Raw genomic sequence first — 21,570 nt, 5'->3', positions numbered from 1 at the left:
AGATCAGAACTATTGAAACAGTTTTACAGTATGACATAAAACAATTTTATAATATTTTGCTTTTGAAAATTTTTAAAACTTCTCTTGTATTTGAAGTATATTAACATTAATTTATGTATGCCAGATATCCACTGTCATTTTTTCTTGTGTTTTTAAAAACAAACTCATCACTAGAATTTTAATTTTATTTTGTTGATAAATTTTAACATATTATTGAATAAACTTCCATAGACTAAAACTTATTTCTATATATCTTGTAAATATTGCTTCCTACAGCTATTGTGACACATTGATGTATCTTTTGTTATGGCCTACTTTCAAGGTATTGCTACAGACTCCATTATTTCCTTCTTTTTTAAGTGGAGATATTTATTTTCTTTTGATTTTCTACCTTTCAATGGATGACTAAAATGGACCACACCATTCATTACTAAAGGCACATGGTAGATGTAATAAAACTACTATATATATAGAATAACTATCTATTTCATGAAATTAGAACCTTTTTTGGATAAGTGAATCAGTAATCTCATTTCAAGTAATTTACATAATTGAGATACACAATTTTGGGAAGTATAATTACTAATTAACAACTATGAAAGACTTTTCATGGGTAAATAAACTGTTCCATTTATATGTGTATATATATGTACACACACGTGCATGTGTGTGTGTGTGTGTGTGTGTGTGTGTGTGTGTGTGTGTGTGTGTGTGTACATTGCATGCTTAGACATTCATTAAAGGAATATTTTATAATAACAGCTTGAGGGTACAGTCTGTTATATCTCAAGGTGAGAAATCCATGGAAAAAATTACAGAAAGAGTCTAAAAGTCAGAGGTCATGAAATCCTGCAAGGGAACAGAAAGTTACAGACACAGCAGGGCAGTCAAACACATAAATTTTAGGTATGATATCATGCATGTAACATATGAAAGCTCAGGGAAGATCAAATATCATCAAGCATGTAAGGTTGGCATAAAGTACTACCCTTAACTGAGAAGCTTTTTGACAACATATCTGATATAATAAAGACTCATTAATCTTTCAGAGTGTGGCCATTGGTAATTAATTAATATTCCGCCAGGGGAGCTACATCCAAGAGTATTTAGGTAGCAGAAATTGAATTGAAAGAGGTTCTCTTACTTATTTAATAGAGAAAGAGAAGAAGTTAGATAGGTAGATAAGTGGAAGATTTGGGAGGGTATGAATAGGATTCAAAGAAGAACAATTATTTAAAAATTTCAAGATTTTTGTAACCCTAGTCACAAATTTAATATTAGGTATGAAAAAACTAGCTTTTAAAGGTTTTTATTGCCAGCGATACATGCTGTGAATATGTTCCTGACCTATTCTTCTAAATGGAGATTTTACATTTCATTGCAGCTCTTAGGTCTTGGTACAGATATCCATAATAGACTAGAAATTACCTTGAGGATATTGTTTCATATACTGTTTCTCAAAAATGAAGCATAAAAATGGACATAATCCTACTCATTAAGTAAATTTGAATTTTAGTTATGCTGTACAGTCAAAAATTATATATTGCGGGTGTCAAACACAAATTTCTAATCTTCTGTTCTGTATGAAAAAGCTTCCTGGGAATGATCATTAGAGTAACCTATACTACACTTAGGTGAGTTAGAATCACTATTGAAATACAGTTAGAAAAACATGTAAATTCGGTACATTTTTTACTATGTGTTACATTATGTATAGAAAAAGGCATATTGATCAGTACAGAGGAAAGGGGTTTCCCACAGCAAACAATATACACAGTTGATCATAAATGTAAATCAAATATAAATTTTAATGCATACTCTTCACTATTTCAGGACATGGTAATGCACATTTCATAACCTAAATAAGAGAAGGAATAAATTTGTCTGACTTCTCTACAGATATTTTTCAGTTTTTAAGATAATGCATAATTCTGTAGAAATGTGGAACCATTTCTGTAAGATTTATTCTTACCTGTCTCATTGGAAATCTCATTGTCTGCACAAGGAGTGCAATCATAACAGCAAACAGCCTTGCCCTCCAGGGAAACTTTCCTGAATCCAGGCCCACAGCTCTCACTGCACACAGACTTAGGAATCTGAGAAAATGGGAAAAAAGCTAACAAATGCTCAAGGTTTATTGAAAACCTGAATAATAATGTTTTTTAATATCATATAATTAATTTGCAAATTTTATTCCTATAAATGTAGAAAAGGTTCTTGAGCAACTGTGATCTATATAAGATTGCTCTAAGGATTATCACACTCTTAGACTAGAGCATAATGAGGTAGGAAAAATTATGATGCTGATAGGTCATAGAAACCATAACCTAGAAGGTCAAATGGACCTTCCAGATGGATCCTGTCTCTATATTTACTTTCTAATATGTTGAGAAACTTTTATTTTCACTATGATTATGAATGTTGCTTGTCAACTTGACAAGACTTATAATCATGATATAAACAAATTGTTGGGCATTTCAGTGAGTATTCTTAAAGAGAAGTTTAAAAGGTTCACTCTAAGAGTGAGCGTCATCATTCCATAGGTTGTTGTCTGAGAATGAATGAGAATGAGAAAAAGGTGATCTGTGGTATTTACTTTTTTATGTTGACTAGGGATATGATGTCATCAGGAACCTCATGTTCCCAGAACAATGCATTTCTAAAGATAAGGGCTGCATTCTCATACTGTCAGCCAAATGCACACTTCAAGTTATATTGGGTATGTATGTATTTGCAGCAACAGAACATGAGAGAAACATACACACATGCTCACTATAATATTTTCCCATTTAAGAGGTGGATAAAAGAAAAACAATAATAGTTTATGGTCTATAATTTTTAAGCATGGAATCAAAATGAACTGCTCAAATTTCAGACACAGTGAAGGAATTCTAATAGAGACATTATGTATTGGTTTGAATGAAAAGTGGCAATCAAAAGCACAGATATGTGACTACATATTTTCTCAATGGTGGTGCTAGTTTGAGAGTTATTGATACTTTAAGAGTTGGAGACTTATTGGAAGAATTATTTCAATGGTTGGAGTTCTGAATATTTATGAGCCTGACCCAACTCCAGTATTTACACTCTGCTTCCAGTGTGTTGACTGAGACATTTTGTTTCAGGTTCCTGCCTATCTCTCCATGGATGCCACACACTGGCATGTCTCCTGACCATAAAGGACTCTTGTACCTATAGAAATGGAAGTCAGATAAACTTTTTTTCCAAAAGTCACTTTTGGTGATAGTGTTTGACAATAGCAAGAAAACAACTTATTAATTTTTGTGTGGTGAATGTAAAGAATTTCTACATCAGAGTGTCCTGGGAGACATTATGAGGATTGCACGTACCACTTCTCAGGCACACTTTGTTTATGTCAACTTGACAAAAAGTAACCCATGCATCACTGAATATTAACAGACATTTATGGCTAAGAACTTATGCTGTGGGACGGTCTGTATGTCAAATGTGTTGCTGATTGGTCAATAAATAAATCACTGTTTGGCCAGTGGCTAGGCAGGAAGTATAGGTGGGACTAACAGAGAGGAGAAAAGAAAGAACAGGAAGGCAGAAAGAGACACTGTCAGCCGCCACCATGACTAGCAGCATGCGAAGATGCCAGTAAGCCAAAAGGCATGTGGCAAGGTATAGATTTATAGAAATGGATGAATTTAAGCTGTAAGAACAGTTAGCAAGAAGCCTGGTATGGTCATACAGTTTGTAAGCAATATAAGTCTCTGTGTTTACTTGGTTGGGTCTGAGCAGCTTTGGGACTGGCAGGTGAGAGAGATTTGTCCTGACTGTGGGCCAGGCAGGAAAACTCTAGCTGCAAATGGTGCCCAATGAGTTGGCAAGAGTTTCCACCTAAAACTTGAGAAAAGATTCTAAAACTGAGCTAAAAAAAGCTTCCTAATTGTCTCTCTCAAATGAGCAGCAGTCTGCAGGTTTGAGCTACTGGTGGGTTCCTGGCATGTGCACTCAACCTGCAGTATGGCGGGAATGAGGCTTCTGCAAGTGGCACATTAAGCTGCGTGGTGGATTTAGCCTTTGCTAGTACAAAACAAAAAAAGAGGCTTCTGGGCTACACGCTGCTTGTATAAAAGCATAGACCCACAATAGCTGCCAGAGCTGGCGGTAAACTTACCACCGCCATGTTGGGAAGCTGAGGTGGGTGGAGCCAGCAGCCATAGCACTGTTTCAGTCTTACAAATGCTGCAGTTTAAAGCAATAGATTCACAATAAGACAGATTCAGATGTAGTAGTTTACAATGTGTGTAAAATATGCATATTCTTAAAAGAGACAAAAAAGGTGATATATACAGTTATATAAACAAATCCATAGTTTTAAAAAATAAAGCCTTTAAAGAGAGTAAAATTAATATAAAAATAAGCCATGTAAAGATGAATATTACACAGAGAATCTGGATTGTGTTGTCTTTGGGATTTTTAACTGCAGAAGAACATTTGATTGTAAAAGCTGTTGAGTTATGCCAAAATGTATATTTTAAGAGTACCTTGATTCAAAATCTGGATATAAGGATATGTTGCTTTGGAAAAGAGTCTCTGCTTTTGTTCCCACAGATAACCAGAGACTACGGATTTGTTCCAGCTTAAGATACATCAGGTTTGACCAGCCAAGACCCCCTGAAAGGTCTCTGATGACACCATGGCCCAGATGATCCAACATCCAGAATGGTTTAAAGGCATCTGGCTCAGACAATACAGCCTCATTGACTATTCCATAATCCTAAAATTTTCTTTGTGTCCCCATAAGATACAGCGCCCCCCTCCAGCAGGAAGTAGTAAGAGAAGCTACGCCCAAATTCCCAAATTATATGTAATTTTACTTTGTTAAGTTTAAAACCTTCCTTTTCGGAAAAAAAAAAGAAAGAAAAATAAAAGAAAAGCAGAAGTGCTGTGGGATGGTCTGTATGTCAAATGTGTTGTTGATTGGTCAATAAATAAATCACTGTTTGGCCAGTGGCTAAGCAGGAAGTATAGGCAGGACTAACAGAGAGGAGAAAAGAAAGAACAGGAAGGCAGAAAGAGACACTGCCAGCCCCCGCAATGACTAGCAGCATGTGAAGATGCTGGTGAGCCACGAGCCACGTGGCAAGGTACAGATTTATGGAAATGGATTAATTTAAGCTATAAGAACAGTTAGCAAGAAGCCTGGTATGGCCATACAGTTTGTAAGCAATATAAGTCTCTGTGTTTACTTGGTTGTGTCTGAGTGGCTGTGGGCCTGGTGGGTGAGAGAGATTTGTGCTGACTGTGGGCCAGGCAGGTAAACTCTAGCTACAAACTTCCATTTTTAGCAATCAGGGAATGATAAAACACTGTCTTCTATTAGTTATGTTTTATCATTCTCTACTCAGAGTTTTATGCTAATAGGATTGAATTTCAAAACCAGGAGTTGTTATACTGGGGGATATATTTGCAATATTATGTATGATAAGTTGAATACACTGAGATAATATGCAACCTACCTCTGAATATCTTTTTGGCCATTGTACCATCTGCTCAGATAAAGACAACTGCTGACCCTGGGGAACATTGGGCGAAAAGGTTCCTACTTTCACTTTTTTTCTAAGACCCTTTGGAAAATTCCAAAAGTTGAGAATATCATACTTATCATCATGTAAATTTTGTTTCCATCCTAAAGCCATGTTGGCTCCCACATGGATATTTCTCAAGAAAGGATGAAGCTGAAAGTGATGCAAGAACATATTTTAATGTGGTTGTGAGAGAATGATCAGAAATGAATTATAGAATGACTAACACTGGTCAAAATCTCTAGTGTAGGATATCAAACTAAGTATTACATATTTTAACATTTAACATATAATATATGTATATATACATACCCACACAGACATATATGTATATATGTACATGTATGTATGTATGTATGTATGTATGTATATATACATACATTTTATATATAAAATGTTGAAATGTGTAATACCTAGTTTGGTGCCTCTGAAAACTTAAAATATCACATTGTTGATGCTCTAATGCAACAGAAGGGGTATTTACCTGCCAGGGGAATAATAGCATTCTTTCCCCATTTCCAAATGGTTGCATTTGTACTTGCCAAACACTCATCTCATGGAGACTGTGGGCCACAGTATAAACAGCCTTGTATGTATTGTAGCTGTCTTCATTCATTGCCATATCAAAAATGTAACTAGGCAGGAAATCCAAGGAAGCATTGGGTTGGCAGTTCTCTAGAAGATGACAATCAAGCTCTGAAAATGAACACTTGAAGAACAAAATCCACAATTTAGGAAGGTAATTGTCTTCTGGGTACTTATAAGGATTAACTCTTTGTATAAAATTTTTAAATTCAATGACCTGCTCATGGTGTTGTGAAAAAATGAGACTTCCATGGAAGGAATCTAGCAAGAAAAAATCAGCGATATTAGTAAGGTCCCATTCAGAGGTCATGAGCCAAACTTTCATTGTCAAAATCTGTTGCCCTAGATTTCGCATTAAACCTTGTAGTGAATCATTGTCACCATAAATGATGATAATATTGGCTGATGATTCCTGGACCATACCAAGACTTTTCCAGTATTTGTATGAAAATGAATTCCAGGTACTTTGGATCATTTCAACAAAAGCTATGCAGACTCGATTATTCTCCATCTTTTCTCTGATATCTGAAAGAAACTGAGTCCCTCTGTGGTCATCTGGGATAAGTAAACCAACCCAGTTCCAGCCCAAATGAAGCATCAAAGAGACCATGGCAAGAGACAGAGATGTGCCTTTGTGTGCCATCTGGTACAGAGAAGTAAACTGACCTCGGTCACTAAAGATAGGATCAAAAGGACCAACAGTGAGCTGAAGAGAAAACAATTGGAAACAAGAAGAAGAACAATGGCATTATGCACAATCCTTGTTCTGCAGAAACAGATGGAAATGGTCAGTATAATGATGGATTCATCCAGATTTTAAAGGCAAATTTAAATGACAGAATTTTTCAGAAAATTACTAGCCTGTCCTCCATTTTTATTAATCCTCCTTGTCTATTCCACCCTCCCCTTTCTTTCCTCTTCAAGTGATTGAAATAGAGGTCCATCTCCAATTGTCTGGAGACTTGTCATCAATATCTAATTCAAATGTCCAGTATTACCTTTGCACACCCCAAAATGTCAGCAAAGACATCTGGCTCCTTCTCCCACACAATTCCTCACCTGTGGAAGTTTGTAGAGCTGAAGCAGTGTCTCAATATGAGCAGATTTTGCCCACGATGGTCCTGTTAGTGCAGCAGCTGACTTTCTCTCCTTTACACAGTTATAATTACAGTAGGGATTACTCAGGCCTGTGAGCCAAATAAGGGGATTCATAAGAATGTTTTTCTCACTGTATGGGACATTATAAAAATCAAATCCCAGAGATATGTTGGGTAAGAGATGAGGGTTTCTGTTGATCTCCTCAATTGCAAATACCAGGGAAAGAACCAATTCATATATTTTAAAATTATACCTGCAGAAATTGAATAAAAATATACCTGAGGAAATTACAGACCACACAGAGCTTCAGATTTAGTGTAATGGTTTCTAGTGCAAATATTAGTGTTTATATAAAATCCACATTTAAAATTTGCTACTAAATGCCTGGAATTCAACTCACTATGTTACCTTGTTAGGATGGTATAAGATCAAGTAGGTATGTCCATCATAATTGGCAGTCCCATGACTGCTCACTGTGCTTTCTTTGGTATTTGGTACACTAAAAATTTTACCCATAAATGTAAAAAAAGTCCCTTACAAAATACCATATCGCCTGCTGCATTGTTTTTTGTTGTGTGATTCATCTTTATAAATATTTATGATACTTTGACTATATTATCTTTGTGTGAGTTTATATTAACTTTATATCTTTTATGTGTGTGCCACTGTGTAAAAATGTTTGAAATTTAAATGTTATATGGATAAGACATAGGATAACCTCCACAAGCAGATGATGTGGCTTTACATTTCCTTTTAACACTTGCTCTACTCATCCATTTGCATATGCCTGGATTTCTTTATTGCATACTTCCAGGGATTTTTGTGTATAAGTATCCTTCCTTCCTCATGATCCCTAGATTACACATGTTTACTCATGAAATTTTTGTGGATCTGAATTCAGGTAATCTCACTTTTACCTGAAGCACTTTTAACTTCTGAGATATTTCTTAATTGTCAATGCCTGAATTTTAGAAATAGAGGTTTCATTAGAATATCATAAAATATTACTTAAAAAAATCTCATTGCCAGGCAATGGAAACCTGTTTTTGAGTTGTTGTTTTTAGGGCAGTCCAAGAGACTTACTCCCAAAATATAGGCTGTTCCCCACCCATGCTCTTGATGCCTTTTAGAAAAAGTAGGTAAGATCTTATTGCTGAAGATATCACATTCTTCACACAGTGAAATAATCAATCTGTTTTTACCAGGTAGCTTCCCTACTGAGGACTGGCTCCCAATGTTACAGATGCAGTCATACAAGTTCACAATGAAGCAAAGGTACCAGTAATCCTATCCATCTGTTGGACAATGAATGACAACAAGAGTAAGCAGAGTCAGATATTCTGATAGGTAATCATGACACTTATAGCCTTGGATAACTTACAGTTGCAAAATTGGACTTAAGGCATGATGGGATAGGAAGAAAGCTATGCCTGTAACTGTACTTGTACATTTAGACAACTATCTGTAGCAAGAGGCATGGACACTAAAGAAGAACCTACTACTGTCAGGTTTCTTAACTAGTATAATCTCTAAGTGTAATTTAACTAAACCTTATGTCTACAAATAAGTATAGCTCTCCCCCTTCATAAAGATGCTTCTTTATGTGGTAGACACAGATCATTACAGGATGCCATAACTTGTAATAATATGCTGTTTAACCAACTGCAGTGTGTCTACCCCAATTAATACATTTACAATACAATGCCTAAACTTAAAGATCAGGAAAATTGAGACAAAGTTTCTGAGAACTCTTCAGAGCAAGGAAGAGTGCAGAGGTCAAGGAACTCATGGGGGTTTGCAGCCAGAGGTCCATGTACCCAGGATGTCCTTTGATCAAATTCTGCCTAAGAAATCTGAGGAATCTGACACTTTCAGGCCAAAATGAAATGAGTTAGAAAGTCTCTTGTTCTGTCACCTCTGAAGGTAATTCTGATTAATGTGTCTTCTGTTTGGACACATAGGAAAGCAGTCAGAAATGACTGCTGGCCCAGTGTCCCAGGAACCATGTGAATGACTGTTCAGGTGTGTGAATTTGTGGTGGCCAACCTAGGTTGTATTTATTGTGTTTGCGTGCATGTAAGTGTGTGTGTGTGTGTGTGTGTGTGTGTGTGTGTGTGTGTGTGTGTGTATGTATGCGTGTGTGTCTGTGTATCCTTCTATGTGTTTCTGACAGACTGTTTACCTGTATATATCTGTGGCTTTCTCTGGTATGACACACTCCTGAAACCTGACTTAAGACCTGTGCCTTCTTAAGTGGACCCAAATCGTTTTGGCTCTGCTAGGTCCCCCAGGGGAAAAAAAAACAAGCAAACAAACAGTTCCAGCTCTCCCACACTAGGAGCAGGAACACTTTCTTTTTCTCCTTTTGTTGCTTGACTCCTACTCAGACTCCATGTTTGTTCCTGTATGGAGATGCTGAGTATTCAGGCCTCTGATCCATGGCCTACTACATCTAAGGAGAATACAAAAAGGGAAGGTTGAATGGTTCCCCCAGAGGAGCATTCCCTCTCCTTTCAGCTTGCTCTAAGCATCCCTGCAGGAGTAGGAATGTCCCTTGTGCTGAGCCTGAAGGAAAAGAGAAATTCCTACTCATTTCTTTTTCATGATTTAAGTCTTCTTACTAATCAGTGATCCACATAATTTGAAAAATCAAAACCCATAATTCTCTCTTTAAAAAATAAAATAAAGGTAGAAAATGCCCCTGAGGTTCTTGGCAGGGGTATTTCTGCCAGACAACACAGCTTGGTCAGAACAGATATTCCTTTGTGTGCAGCACTGACCAAAGAACTTTGTGTAACTTTTAGTAAGTACTTTTTCAATGATTAAAGACTGGTCCTAAAAAGATTCCCTTTGTCACCTAGCTGGAAACATATATTAGAAAATGTTAATGAAATTCAAAGAATCTTAGGTATAATTAGGTCCTAGCTGCTGGAGGTAGCTCAAAGTGTGATTAACAACAAGGAACTGAGTGGGATAATTCCTTTTGCATAAAATGAAAGTCACCATCACTTTTTCTCATGGTGGGATACAGACTTATAGATACCCAGCAGAATTTTGGTGTCTTATTATCTCTCAGAAGAAACCAATACCACAGGACTGGCCCAGCACCAAGTTCCTATAATTGATCAACTAATCTGTTCAAATACCTCTCTCCAGATTCAACAATATCCAAGGATCATAGAAGTAAAAGAGATATTTGAAGGCCAGGTTACTTGGTGAAAAGAGACAGGTGTTCTGCTAGTTATCCTGGAACATACTTCTCTTGCCTGTAAAGAACTTGGGACCTCTGATTCTCATGAGTCTGATTCCTCCAGAGAAAACTGTGTACACTCTTGTGGTCCAGAATGATGTATTCTTCTGCCTCTCATTGAAAGAGGTGAGTCAACCCATCTTTGCTTTTAAATGCACAAACCCTGGGAGAGGTCTACAGTAAAGAACTTACCTGGATCAGAAAGCACAAAGGATTTCAAAAACTCTACAACCCTGTTGGTGTAGATATTTAATGCTGAACTCCTATACTTCTATCCAGAGTTTAGTGGGAAAATAGTTTATAAAAGGGCCATTGAGGCACTGAATATAATCCGAAAATGACCCTACAAGGTGATTATCTCCACTCCTCTGGTGGTGAAGGTAGGAACTCTTACACCATAGAGTCACCATTCCTCTCAGGGCTGGACTTGAAAATGAGGAAGACAGATACATGGAAGTATGGTGATATTTTATTTGTATTAAAATGTTATTTGTATGTTAATAAATAAAGTTACCCAGGGGTCAGAGCTATTAGCAAGCCATAGGAAAGCAGGGCAGTGGTGGTGTATGCTTGTAATCCCAGCACTTGGTAGGCAGAGCTAGGTAAGTTTTTGTGTGTTCAGGGATACAGCCAGTATTGGATATACATGCCTTTAATCTCAATACCAACCATAGAAAACCTGGAGGTCTATACAGACAGGCCGTGATGAGGCGTCATGTGGTTGGGTTTACACCCAATGAGAAGGCAGAACAGAAACTCTATATAAAGACTTTAACACAGGAAGTAGCTCTGGTTCGGAGAGGTAGGACCACCGCAGGAGAAGGGTAAGATTTTAGCTCTTAGTTCTGACCTCTTGGCTTTCTTCTTTGCATTGGTTCTGTGTTTCTTATTTAATAAGACAGTTGGTTACTTCTACATGGAAGGTATTAACTAGTGTGGCTACAGACCAGCAGTTTTTATCCCATCTTGACCCTTACTTGCTGATGCCTACGTTAAGTGTTTGGTTGTACTGAAGAAATAAAGGATGTTGGATTTAATTTTTTCGATAGTAATACTGAGGATACGATTCCTTGCATGCCCTGTGTCTTGGTTCACTAGTTAACAGAAACAAACGAGTTTCCATTGTAAAACTGGAGATTCCTAAAAAGATTGATTTAAAAAGATTCTGGTCTTAGGGAAATAGAAAAAAACATAAGCAATCAGAATTGATCTTGTAGAAAGTGACACTAGGGATAGCGTTAACCATTCACTCCAAAAAATCTTCCAGGATTTCTTGTTATGCATAGACACAAGGCCCCCATACTACATACTCACATGCACTAAACAGACTGGCAGCCCACTGACTGACAATACTTACAGTGACTAGGGGTAGCCTTAAATAACATTAGGGTACTTACAAGGAGCAAAGAAATCTAATGTCTTAAACTTTTAACCTTAGATACATTCCCTTATTCTTATAGCTGCCATTCAGCCCAATAGGTTAATTTATATGTATAAATTCATTATTACTGGTCCTCTGAGAATACTTCATGGATATATACTAATTGTTTAACAAAATGACTCTTCTAATGCTTTCCCAACTATGTAGGTAGGTTGATCAAGACTTAGAGGCATTAAAAGTTCCTGTTTCTGAGGTAAAAAATAGAGTCCTTTGCTGAAATGATCCTTGAAACCTGTAGAGGCTTAGAGATCTCATGAAACAAATGAAAATGTATATGAAGTTTGGAGAAAGTGGTTTCTCTTTTCTTATTGATATGAAGTAATTAGAGGAACTCTTGGCATAGTTAAGAAAATGGTGTGCCCCCCCCCCCCCCCCCCCCCGGCTAACTACTTTGCTATCAGTACTGGCTGGAATTCAAAGTCTTATTCTGATTGGATTAAAATGGGAGCCAGCATCATTAACTAAAATAGTCATTATTTGGCTCATTTACTAAGATCAGTAGTGAATGTAGTAGTGTCCAAGTCTTTTGTAGGCCTCCACACCCTAGCACAACTGACTGCATGGTAGGTGTGCCATTCAGCTTACAAAGTTCAGCAAATAGACAGTACACCTGAAAAAATGGAAACAACACACACATAATTCTCAGAAAGAATCTAAATGTAATAAAATTGCTTTTGGCATCTGTGGTTCCATTTCTAGCTAATTGTTCTTGTTAACTGATGCATGTTAACATGGACCAAGGTGTTTTTTTTTTGTTGTTGTTGTTGTGATAAAGCCTGAAAAATTGGAAATCAGAAAGGAAGAGTTAAAATCTTTAAATGATTTTCAAAAATTATTAGGGGATATTCAATAGTTGTGCCCTTATTTAAAAGTATTTACTGGTGATTTGAAACCTTTAAGTGATATTTTAAAAGGAGATAATGACCCTAATTCACCCAGAGAGTTAACTGAAAAAGGTAGACAAGTTCTTCTGCAAGTTGAAAAGGCTATTCACAACCAGCAAGTACATTACATTAATTATGCTCTACCTTGTTATGCATATATTTTGCCCACTAGACATACTCCTACAGCAGTATTATGACAAAACAATCCTCTCTTATGGCTATATCTTCCTGTTTCACCACACAAAGCATTAAATCCATACTATGAGTCTGTAGCTTGCTTGGTACAAAAAAAGCAGAATCGAGTCCAGATGTTATTTTGGTAAAGAACCTAATGGTAATTAGTGTTCCTTTTACAAAACAGCAAGTTGATTGGCTTTTTCAAAACAGTGATTCTTGGGCAATTGCTTTTTCTCACTTTTCAGGCCAAATTGATAATCAATTCCCAGCTGATCCATTATAGCAATTCATTCAAATGCATTCCTTTGTATTTCCTAAAATCATTAAGAAAGACCCCATAGAAGATGCTGTGCTAGTTTTCACTGATGGATCTTCTAATGGATAGGCTGCTTATGTTATTAATGGAAAAAGTTATGTAGTGCAAACAATCCCAACTTCTGCACAGATAGAGGGATTATGGGCAATGAACATGGTTTTTCAAGTTCTTGTAGACAGATCATTGAAATATAAACAGACAGTCAATATATTTATAGATCTCTTCAAGTCAAAGAAACTGTTCCCTATATTGGCACTAACAACAATCAAATCAAAATGTTGTTTCAACAAATTCAAGATGCTATTCACAAAAGAAACCTGCCATGCTTTGTGGGCCATATTAGAGCTCACTCAAATCTTCCTGGTCCTTTAGCTGAGGGTAATGCAGTGACTGATAAGCTAACAAAGGTAGTAGCATTATCACAAGTGGAAATGGCTCAACAGTCACACATTCTTCATCATCAAAATAGCAAAAGCTTAAGAAAGCAATTCAATCTTACCAAAGAAGCAGCTCGTCAAATAGTTAAACGATGTGGGGTATGTCCAAAATATTTTCCTGTCCCTCACTTAGGGGTAAACCCTCGAGGTCTTCTTCCTAATCATCTATGGCAAATGGATGTTACTCATATTGCAGAATTTGGCAAATTAAAACATGTACATGTGACCATTGACACTTATTCAGGATTTTTAACGGCTAGTACACAACCTGAGGAAGTTACAAAGCATGTAATTATGCACTGCTTGAAGTGTTTTTTCATATATGGGTATACCAAAAAATTATTAAAACTGATAATAGTTCTGGATATAGTAGTAAGGCATTTCAACAATTTTGTACCCAATGGGAAATCATACATAAAACAGATATTCCTTATAATCCTCAGGGACAAGGTATTGCAGAAAGGGCTTAAAATACAACTTCAAAAAATAAAAATAAAAAAGGAAGAAATTTACCCTCAATCACCACATAATGCGTGAAATCATGCTCTTTTTGTTCTGAACTTTTTGAATATGGATTCCATGAGCAATCTGTCACAGATAGATTTTGGCACAGTGGCACCCAAGTGACTTTTCCTCAAGTGAAATGGAAAGATCCCTGCTCAGCATTATGGAAGGGCCCCGATCCTGTGTTAATATGGGGTTGAGGACATGTTTGTGTTTTTTCACAAGAGGAGAATGAAGCTTAGTGGTTACTGGAGTGTCTGGTAAGGAGCGTGGAACTAAGGAAGGTCAGCTCCAATGATGTTCCTATAAAGTAACCAGAATTAAAGTGGCTCGATTAGTGTTTCTGAGGTTTTGTCACTGGTTAATGCAAACAGTGAGGAAATAGAGTTCAGAGCTGTGCTGCTTTTGGCTTTACTAGCTCCTTCAGAAAAATACTTTATATCACTTAATAGTTGTGCAGTTTTTTTGTGAAGAGCTTTACAGCAGCTAAATATGGTAATTTCAGCCTCAGCATGAAGTAAAGTTTTTTTAGTAGAACAAACCAAAAAGTACTGCTGCAATAGAAACTTTTGTCTGAATTGAAGCACTTAGGGGAGCTATTATGTATTTGGGTGAAGAGACAGCCTCTAGTTAATATCGGGGACAATGGGGGTCTAGCCCCTCAATATTCCCCTCCCAGGGTCCGGGAAGAATCTACAAACAGCTAATAATTGATCTTTGATGAAAAGAAATGAATTTATGTACACAAAACTCCTTAGTCCATATACTTTATTATTCTGTGTCAGTTACAAGCTTATATTCTGCTCTCATATTTAGGTCCTTTCTTGCCTGATTTCTCTCTACACTTGTCTGCGGTCCCCTCTAGGTTCTATCTTAATTCTTTCATCTAGTTCTGTCCCTTCTAGGTTCCCATCTATCTAGTTCTTTCCCATATCAGCTCCTCTCCCATCTCCTTCTCTCTTATCTGGCTCTTCCTCATCTTGTTCTTCCCCATCTGGCTCTTCCTCATCCTCCATCTCGTTCCTCTAGTACTCTCTTCTAGCCCTTCAGTCTAGTTCTTCCCCATCTCAGTTTGTTCCTCTCAAGTTCTTACCCGTCTAGTTCTCACATACTCTTTTCTCTTCTCTCTCCCCTCTGTGCCCTGGAAGTCCTGGTATATATACACTTACAAGCAGTATTCCCTAGCAGTGCAAAACCAGGCTTCCAGAGTCAAACGAAGGGTGATAAGAATCACATAGGGAGGCAATAACCGTTAATTAACATTTGCAACCCCAAAGGAAGTTACCAATGGGGAAATGAATTAACTAAAGGCTAAATTCAGGCAATATCTAGGAAGTGGGATCTTATGTGTGCTCAACTATAATCTTAAACGTGATTGGTAGAAAACGTTAAGAATCTATAAGTTGCTAGGTCAATGGGAGAAAATAAAACTGTCTTCTTTTCTCCTGTGGCTCCTATCTGTCCAAGCTATCTGCCATTTTTCTGCAGGGTGGGGGAAAGTGTGCTCAGTCGCTAGGCAACCTGTGTACAGCTAGATGCCTCTGGTGATAGTTAAAGGGAGATCTGGAACTGGAGGTAAGGTTTGGGAAAGGAGGAAGTAAGGCTTAATTGGCACATCTGCCAGGCTTTCTCAAACAGGTAGCCTAGATGGTTAAGTCTGTTCTTAGAGAATACAGAGGTATCTCTGATAAGGAACTTCACTCCATCCGGTGATGGACCTGGCTGGATGCTGCCAATAATGATAATTACAGGGAGGCTTGAACTGGGGTTCTGGCTGAGCATAGCTGTCAGCGCAGAAGGTTATCTAAATATTCCTAGAAGTGGTTAGGTAAGGAGTTAGCAGTCTATAAAGTTAGTAAGGCTGTAAGAAAGGAGGGTCTGAGCTGAATTGTGTAAAGCTATTACTTAACATCCATCTGACCTAGGTGATGTCTCCTTGTGGAATTTACCTTAAATCAGGAGACTTGCATGTGGACTGTTATTACTGCTAGTCCTTGAAAGTGGCCAAGGGAGATATCTGATTCCAGAGAAAACCTTTCCTGAGGCTGTTCTCCAAATACCTGGAATGTGTATGTCCAGAGAGTGATCAGTCCATACTGTTAGCCCTTCTTAGGGAAAAGTCAATTGGGAAAACTATGAAGGCACACATGATTTTCATAACAGAAGACAGCTGATATATAACAAGCCAAGTAACACCAAAAACTCCTTGGGATTTGGCTTCCTCTGGAGGAATTCCCTGATTCCTCCAGGTAGTGACTTTGCCATAACCAGCTGAGTTCTTATAATATATTCCTGTGGCCCGCAGCAAGTTAAAAACTGTTTACCAGTGACAATGCATCTCTGCAGGTTCTGGAACAGCTGAGAGATCTTGGCAACTTTGGGGTGTTGCTTTGTCCCCAGAATGTTAAAGTCCCCTAGCAGCAAGTATCACAACTCTATAATGACAACACTTACTAAATCCCAATGTTATATAGCAAAGCTGACTATAAACTCTAAACTGTAGAAATGATGTACGTACTTCCTGTCCAGTTAAGAGAATCTTTCTAATAGAGGTAGTGATGATAATTAAGAGTAAGAAGTAGAAAAAGATGAAAATAAGATATGTGAGTTTGGAGAAATTATTCTGTCTTGTTAGATCTGTGTTAAGAAATCTTTAGGTGTTTGCTAAGTTTAATATATGCTAATGGTAGCCCTATATAAGATCTATAGAGTTCCTTTAAGAATATAAGCTTGCAAGAAGTATCTAAGTTAGTCTTAAGACATGCAGTAATAAGCTTGTAAGAAGTAAAGATGCTAGTTGTAAATGTAAGTTTAAATAAGAAATAAGAAGATGGAATGAATATAAGAAGTATATAAGAAGTAATAAGAAATATATTTGCTAAAGTAGTTCTATAGTTTCCTTAAGGAGTATAAATAAATAGATGCTAATACGTTTTTTGTGAGTTTGTAAAAAAAAAAGTGTAAATATTGAATGTGAGTCTAAATGCTTTGCAAGGCAAAATATGTTATATGTGAGTTTTTAAAAAGTGTAAATGTTAAGTGTGAGTATATTCTTAATGTATATGGTGAAAGAACCTGAGACACAGAAGGTAGCGTCCTAGTAGACTGCAAAGTAGACAGTCTGAATGGCTTCAAAAGCTCCAGAAGCATCTAAGAAGCTAAGAATGGGTACGCCAGAATCAGTACAACAAGGTATCCACAGCTGAGATATGTGGAAAATCAGCACAATAAAGAAAAACCTGAGCTAACATCAAAAAATGGTACGGTTTAGAATACTACTGTACCGAAGCCAGGCGGTGGTGGCTCACGCCTTTAATCCCAGCACTTGGGAGGCAGAGCCAGGTGGATCTCTGTGAGCTTGAGGCCAACCTGGGCTACAGAGTGAGTCCCAGGAAAGGCGCAAAGCTACACAGGGAAACCCTGTCTTGAAAAACCATAAAAAAATACTACTGTACCTAAAAAGGTCTCTGGCTTGAGAATAAAAGTTGCAGAGATGCTTGTTTGAATTAAAACTGTTAACTTCAAAAAGTTTTGGTTGTAAAACATCTCTTCATATTTGGAAGTGAAAGCCTGAGACCAGAATTTACTTTTTTTGAACTTTTTGAACTTAAAATAATGAGATGAAACTAAAAAAAAGATTTTAGTTATGGATTTCTTCATGTTTGGAAGGCTAGTACCCGAGCTTATCATTTGAATTTTGGGACTTAATGAAATGAACAATAGAGTTCATTGTAATGGGATAATTTTGAGTTTATTTATAGTAGTGACCCAGGAACTGTTTTCTGGAATTGGGTTAAAAATGGAACTGTTTAAATGAAGAAATTTATTGTTTCTACCTAGACTAAAGGTGCAGTTTTGTGTATGCATATATACTTTATTAACTGGTGATTCATGAATTGTTTTATGGAACTGTTTATGTAAAAATGGAATTACTTATGGAACTGATTTTGTGTTACAAATGGAACTGTTTAAACAGAAAAGTTTGGGTTTTATAACTAGGCTTGAGATTTTGCTTAAAAAATTATAAAGAAAAGGAAGAATTAATATTCCTTAATCTGTTTAATTGAAAATATTTTATTTGAGTGAATTAATATTACGTTTGATTAGTAAGAAATGCAAATGAGTATACTAAGATTATTTTAATTTGTAAAGAGTTTGATTAAAAAACTGCTTTTGAATGTTTTGCGAAGTTTTCAAAGTGTTAATAGTTAGATTGAAAATATTGCTTTTCAATATGGGTTTATAGGAATTGTGCAAGTTTGGGCTTTTCTAACTAGGTTCAAGGTTTTGTTTAAAAAATTTATAAAGGAAAGGAGGAGTCATGAGTGAATTAAGGTTGAATTATGTTTGCAGAAATTATGTTTAACCTATTGATATTAATGCACACTGGTTTTGTGGAGTTAAGGGAATATTTAAGTTCTGTTAGCAAGAAAATTCAAATAATTCTATTAAGAGTTAAAGTTGTAAGACTGAGAAAAATTTTAACTATATATAGCACCATTTATGTTAATTCAAATGGTTCTGTTAAGAGTTTGCTTTGAGTTGTAAGATTGGGAGAATTGTGACTATGCATAGCAATATTTATGTTAACCTGTTAATGGTAATGATGAAGGTAAGGGATTTTTTTTTTTGTTTTAGGTTTTTCGAGACAGGGTTTCTCTGTGCAGCTTTGCGCCTTTCCCGGATCTCACTCTGTAGACCAGACTGGCCTCAAACTCACAGAGATCCGCCTGCCTCTGCCTCCCAAGTGCTGGGATTAAAGGCATGCGCCACCACCGCCCGGCTCAGGCTAAGGGATCTTTAAGTTTGCAATTGCATAAAGTTTTTAGTTTAGAAAGGGCTTGATGCAGCTAAGACTGCTATAGTCACATTGGACCTAATCCAAAAGAGAAATACCATCTTTATCAATCTCTATTCCCATACTTGGAGGTGTAACAGCTATGGAGATTGCTGTGAACTCTTAATAAAGAGTTGTTTCTTACATATTAATAAAGGGGGACCTGTGGCAGCCCGTTTTCAGGTTCCTTGAGGCTTTTCCCAGCAGGTCCGCATAGAGGATGATCAGGACCATGGGCCTGAGTGCAGGTGTCTCAGATGGTCTGCACTTGGCTGTTCTGGGGGGAGGTGTTTTGCTCCACCCCTTGGCATCTCTATAAATACCCTGGGGCAGAGAGAGTCAGGGCCCATTGGAATAAGTTCCAGGCCCTCTCCAGGCTATCCTTTATTTTCTATGTGTTTATCTCCACAATCTAAATCACTCTATCTAATATTTCCTGCTGCTCACACTCAAGAAAACTCTGGGGTGCTGTGGGGTTGGTAGGTAAATGCCCCACACTGCAACTCACAACCTTGGGGAGGCTACCCAGTAAAGAGGACCCTAAGAGAGACACAAAGATGGCCCAACAACAGAGAAATGGATGAGATGTACATGAGCAAACTGGGGGTGGGGGGGAAATGAAGGGCGTGGGTTGGGGGAAAGAGAACTTAGGGGATTGGGAGGTCCCAGCTGGATCAGGAATAGAGTGGGAGATCAAGGAAAGAGATACCATGATAAATGAAGACCCCATGTGAATAGGAAGAAGCAGAGTGCTAGAGAAGTCCCTAGAAATCCTCAAAGATGACTTCACTGTAGACTACTGGCAATGGTCAAGAGAGTGCCTGTACTGACCTACTCTGATGATCAGATGGTCAAACACCCTAACTGTCATGATAGAACTCTCATTCAGTGTCTGATGGAAGGAGATGCAGAGATCCATGGCCAAGCCCCAGGTAGAGCTCCAGGAGTCCAATTGGTGAGAGACAGGAGGGATTATATGAGCAAGAGATATTGAGGCCATGATTGGAAAAAGCACAGGGACAAATAGCCAAACTGGTGGAAGCACATAAACTATGAACCAATAGCTGAAGAGCCCCCATGGAACTGGACCAGGCCTTCTGGATAAGTGAGACAGTTGGTTAGCTTGAACTGTTTATTTAGGAGATCCACAGTCAGTGAAACTGGGACCTGTCCTTGGTGCATGAGTTGGCTTTATTGAAACTAGGGCATATGATGAGGCAGTTTGTGCAGGGAGGAGGGGACTGGACCTGCCTCAATTGAATCTACCAGGCTGGGCTTACTCCCCAGAAGAAACCTTGCCTTGGAGGAGGTAGGAATTGGGGGGTGGATTGGAGGGAAGTCTGGGGGGTGGGAGGAGGGAGGACAGGGGAATCTGTGGCTGATATGTAAAATTAAATTACTTATAAAATAAAAAAAGAGGAAAAAATTTAGATTTCAACAAGAAAAATTACAGAAAGCCTACAATCGCATGGAAACATAATAACGCTCAACTGAATCACAATGGATCAAGGAAGAAATAAACAAATTAAAGGATTCCAAAGAAAATGAAAGGACAACATACCCAAACTTATGGGACACTACGAAAGCAGTGCTAAGAGGAACATTCATAGCTAGAAATGCCCACATAAAGAAGTTGGGGAAATCTCACACTAGTGACTTAACAGCATACCTAAAAACTCTAGAACAAGAAGAAGAAAAGTTATCCAGGAGGAATAGATGCCAGGCTATAATCAAAGAGCTGAAATCAATAAAATGGAAGCAAAGAGAAAAGTAGAAAGAATCAATGAAACAAAGCGTTGATTCTTTGAGAAAATCAACAAGATAGACAAGCCCTTATCCAAACTAACCAAAAGGCAGATAGAGAGCATCCAAGTTAACAAAATTGGAACAGAAAAGAGAGATATAAACAGACAATGAGGAAATCCAGAGAATCATCAGTTCATACTTCAAAAACCTGTACTCCACAAAATTGGAAAATCTGAAAGAAATGGACAATTTTCTGGATAGGTATCACATAACAAAGTTAAATCTAGACCAGATAAACTAAATATTCCAATAACCCCTCAGGAAATAGAATCAGTCATTAAAAGTCTCCCAACCAAAAAAAAGCCCAGGACCAGATTGTTTCAATGCATAATTCTACCAGATTTTCAAAAAGAGTTAATACCATCACTCTTCAAGTTTTTCCAGACAATAGGAACAGAAGGAAAGTTACCAAACTCCTTTTATGAGGCTACAATTACCCTGATTTCAAGCCAAACAAACATGGAACAAAGAGAAATAATTACAGTCCAATCTCCCTCATGAATATTGACTCAAAATACTCAATAAAATATTGGACAACAAACTACAAGAACACATTCAAACAATTATCCAACATGATCAAGTAGGCTTCATCCTAGAGATGCAAGGTTGAATCAACATACAGAAATACATCAATGTAATACATCATATGAACGAATTGATAGAATAAAAGCACATATTCA

The 21,570-nt window shown here is 37.3% G+C and overlaps 1 protein-coding gene across 1 annotated transcript in view; it reads right to left on the bottom strand.

Annotated features, from left to right (window-relative positions):
• LOC128124333 (vomeronasal type-2 receptor 116-like) overlaps nt 1-21,570 on the bottom strand; it is a 31,155-nt gene that overhangs the window by 1,920 nt on the left and 7,665 nt on the right. The window contains exons 3-6 of the mRNA XM_052760475.1: nt 7,200-7,491; nt 6,040-6,846; nt 5,490-5,708; nt 1,973-2,096 (exon numbers count right to left, since the gene is read on the bottom strand). Of these exons, the coding sequence (XP_052616435.1) occupies nt 1,973-2,096; nt 5,490-5,708; nt 6,040-6,846; nt 7,200-7,491 (1,442 nt within the window). The remainder of the gene's footprint in view (nt 1-1,972; nt 2,097-5,489; nt 5,709-6,039; nt 6,847-7,199; nt 7,492-21,570) is intronic.

This window comes from Peromyscus californicus, unplaced genomic scaffold (assembly GCF_007827085.1).
Source record: "Peromyscus californicus insignis strain IS unplaced genomic scaffold, ASM782708v3 Scaffold_4__1_contigs__length_199733344, whole genome shotgun sequence".
Lineage (NCBI taxonomy): Eukaryota > Metazoa > Chordata > Mammalia > Rodentia > Cricetidae > Peromyscus > Peromyscus californicus.
Note: the sequence above shows the minus strand (reverse complement) of the source record. Positions and strands in the feature narration are given on the sequence as shown.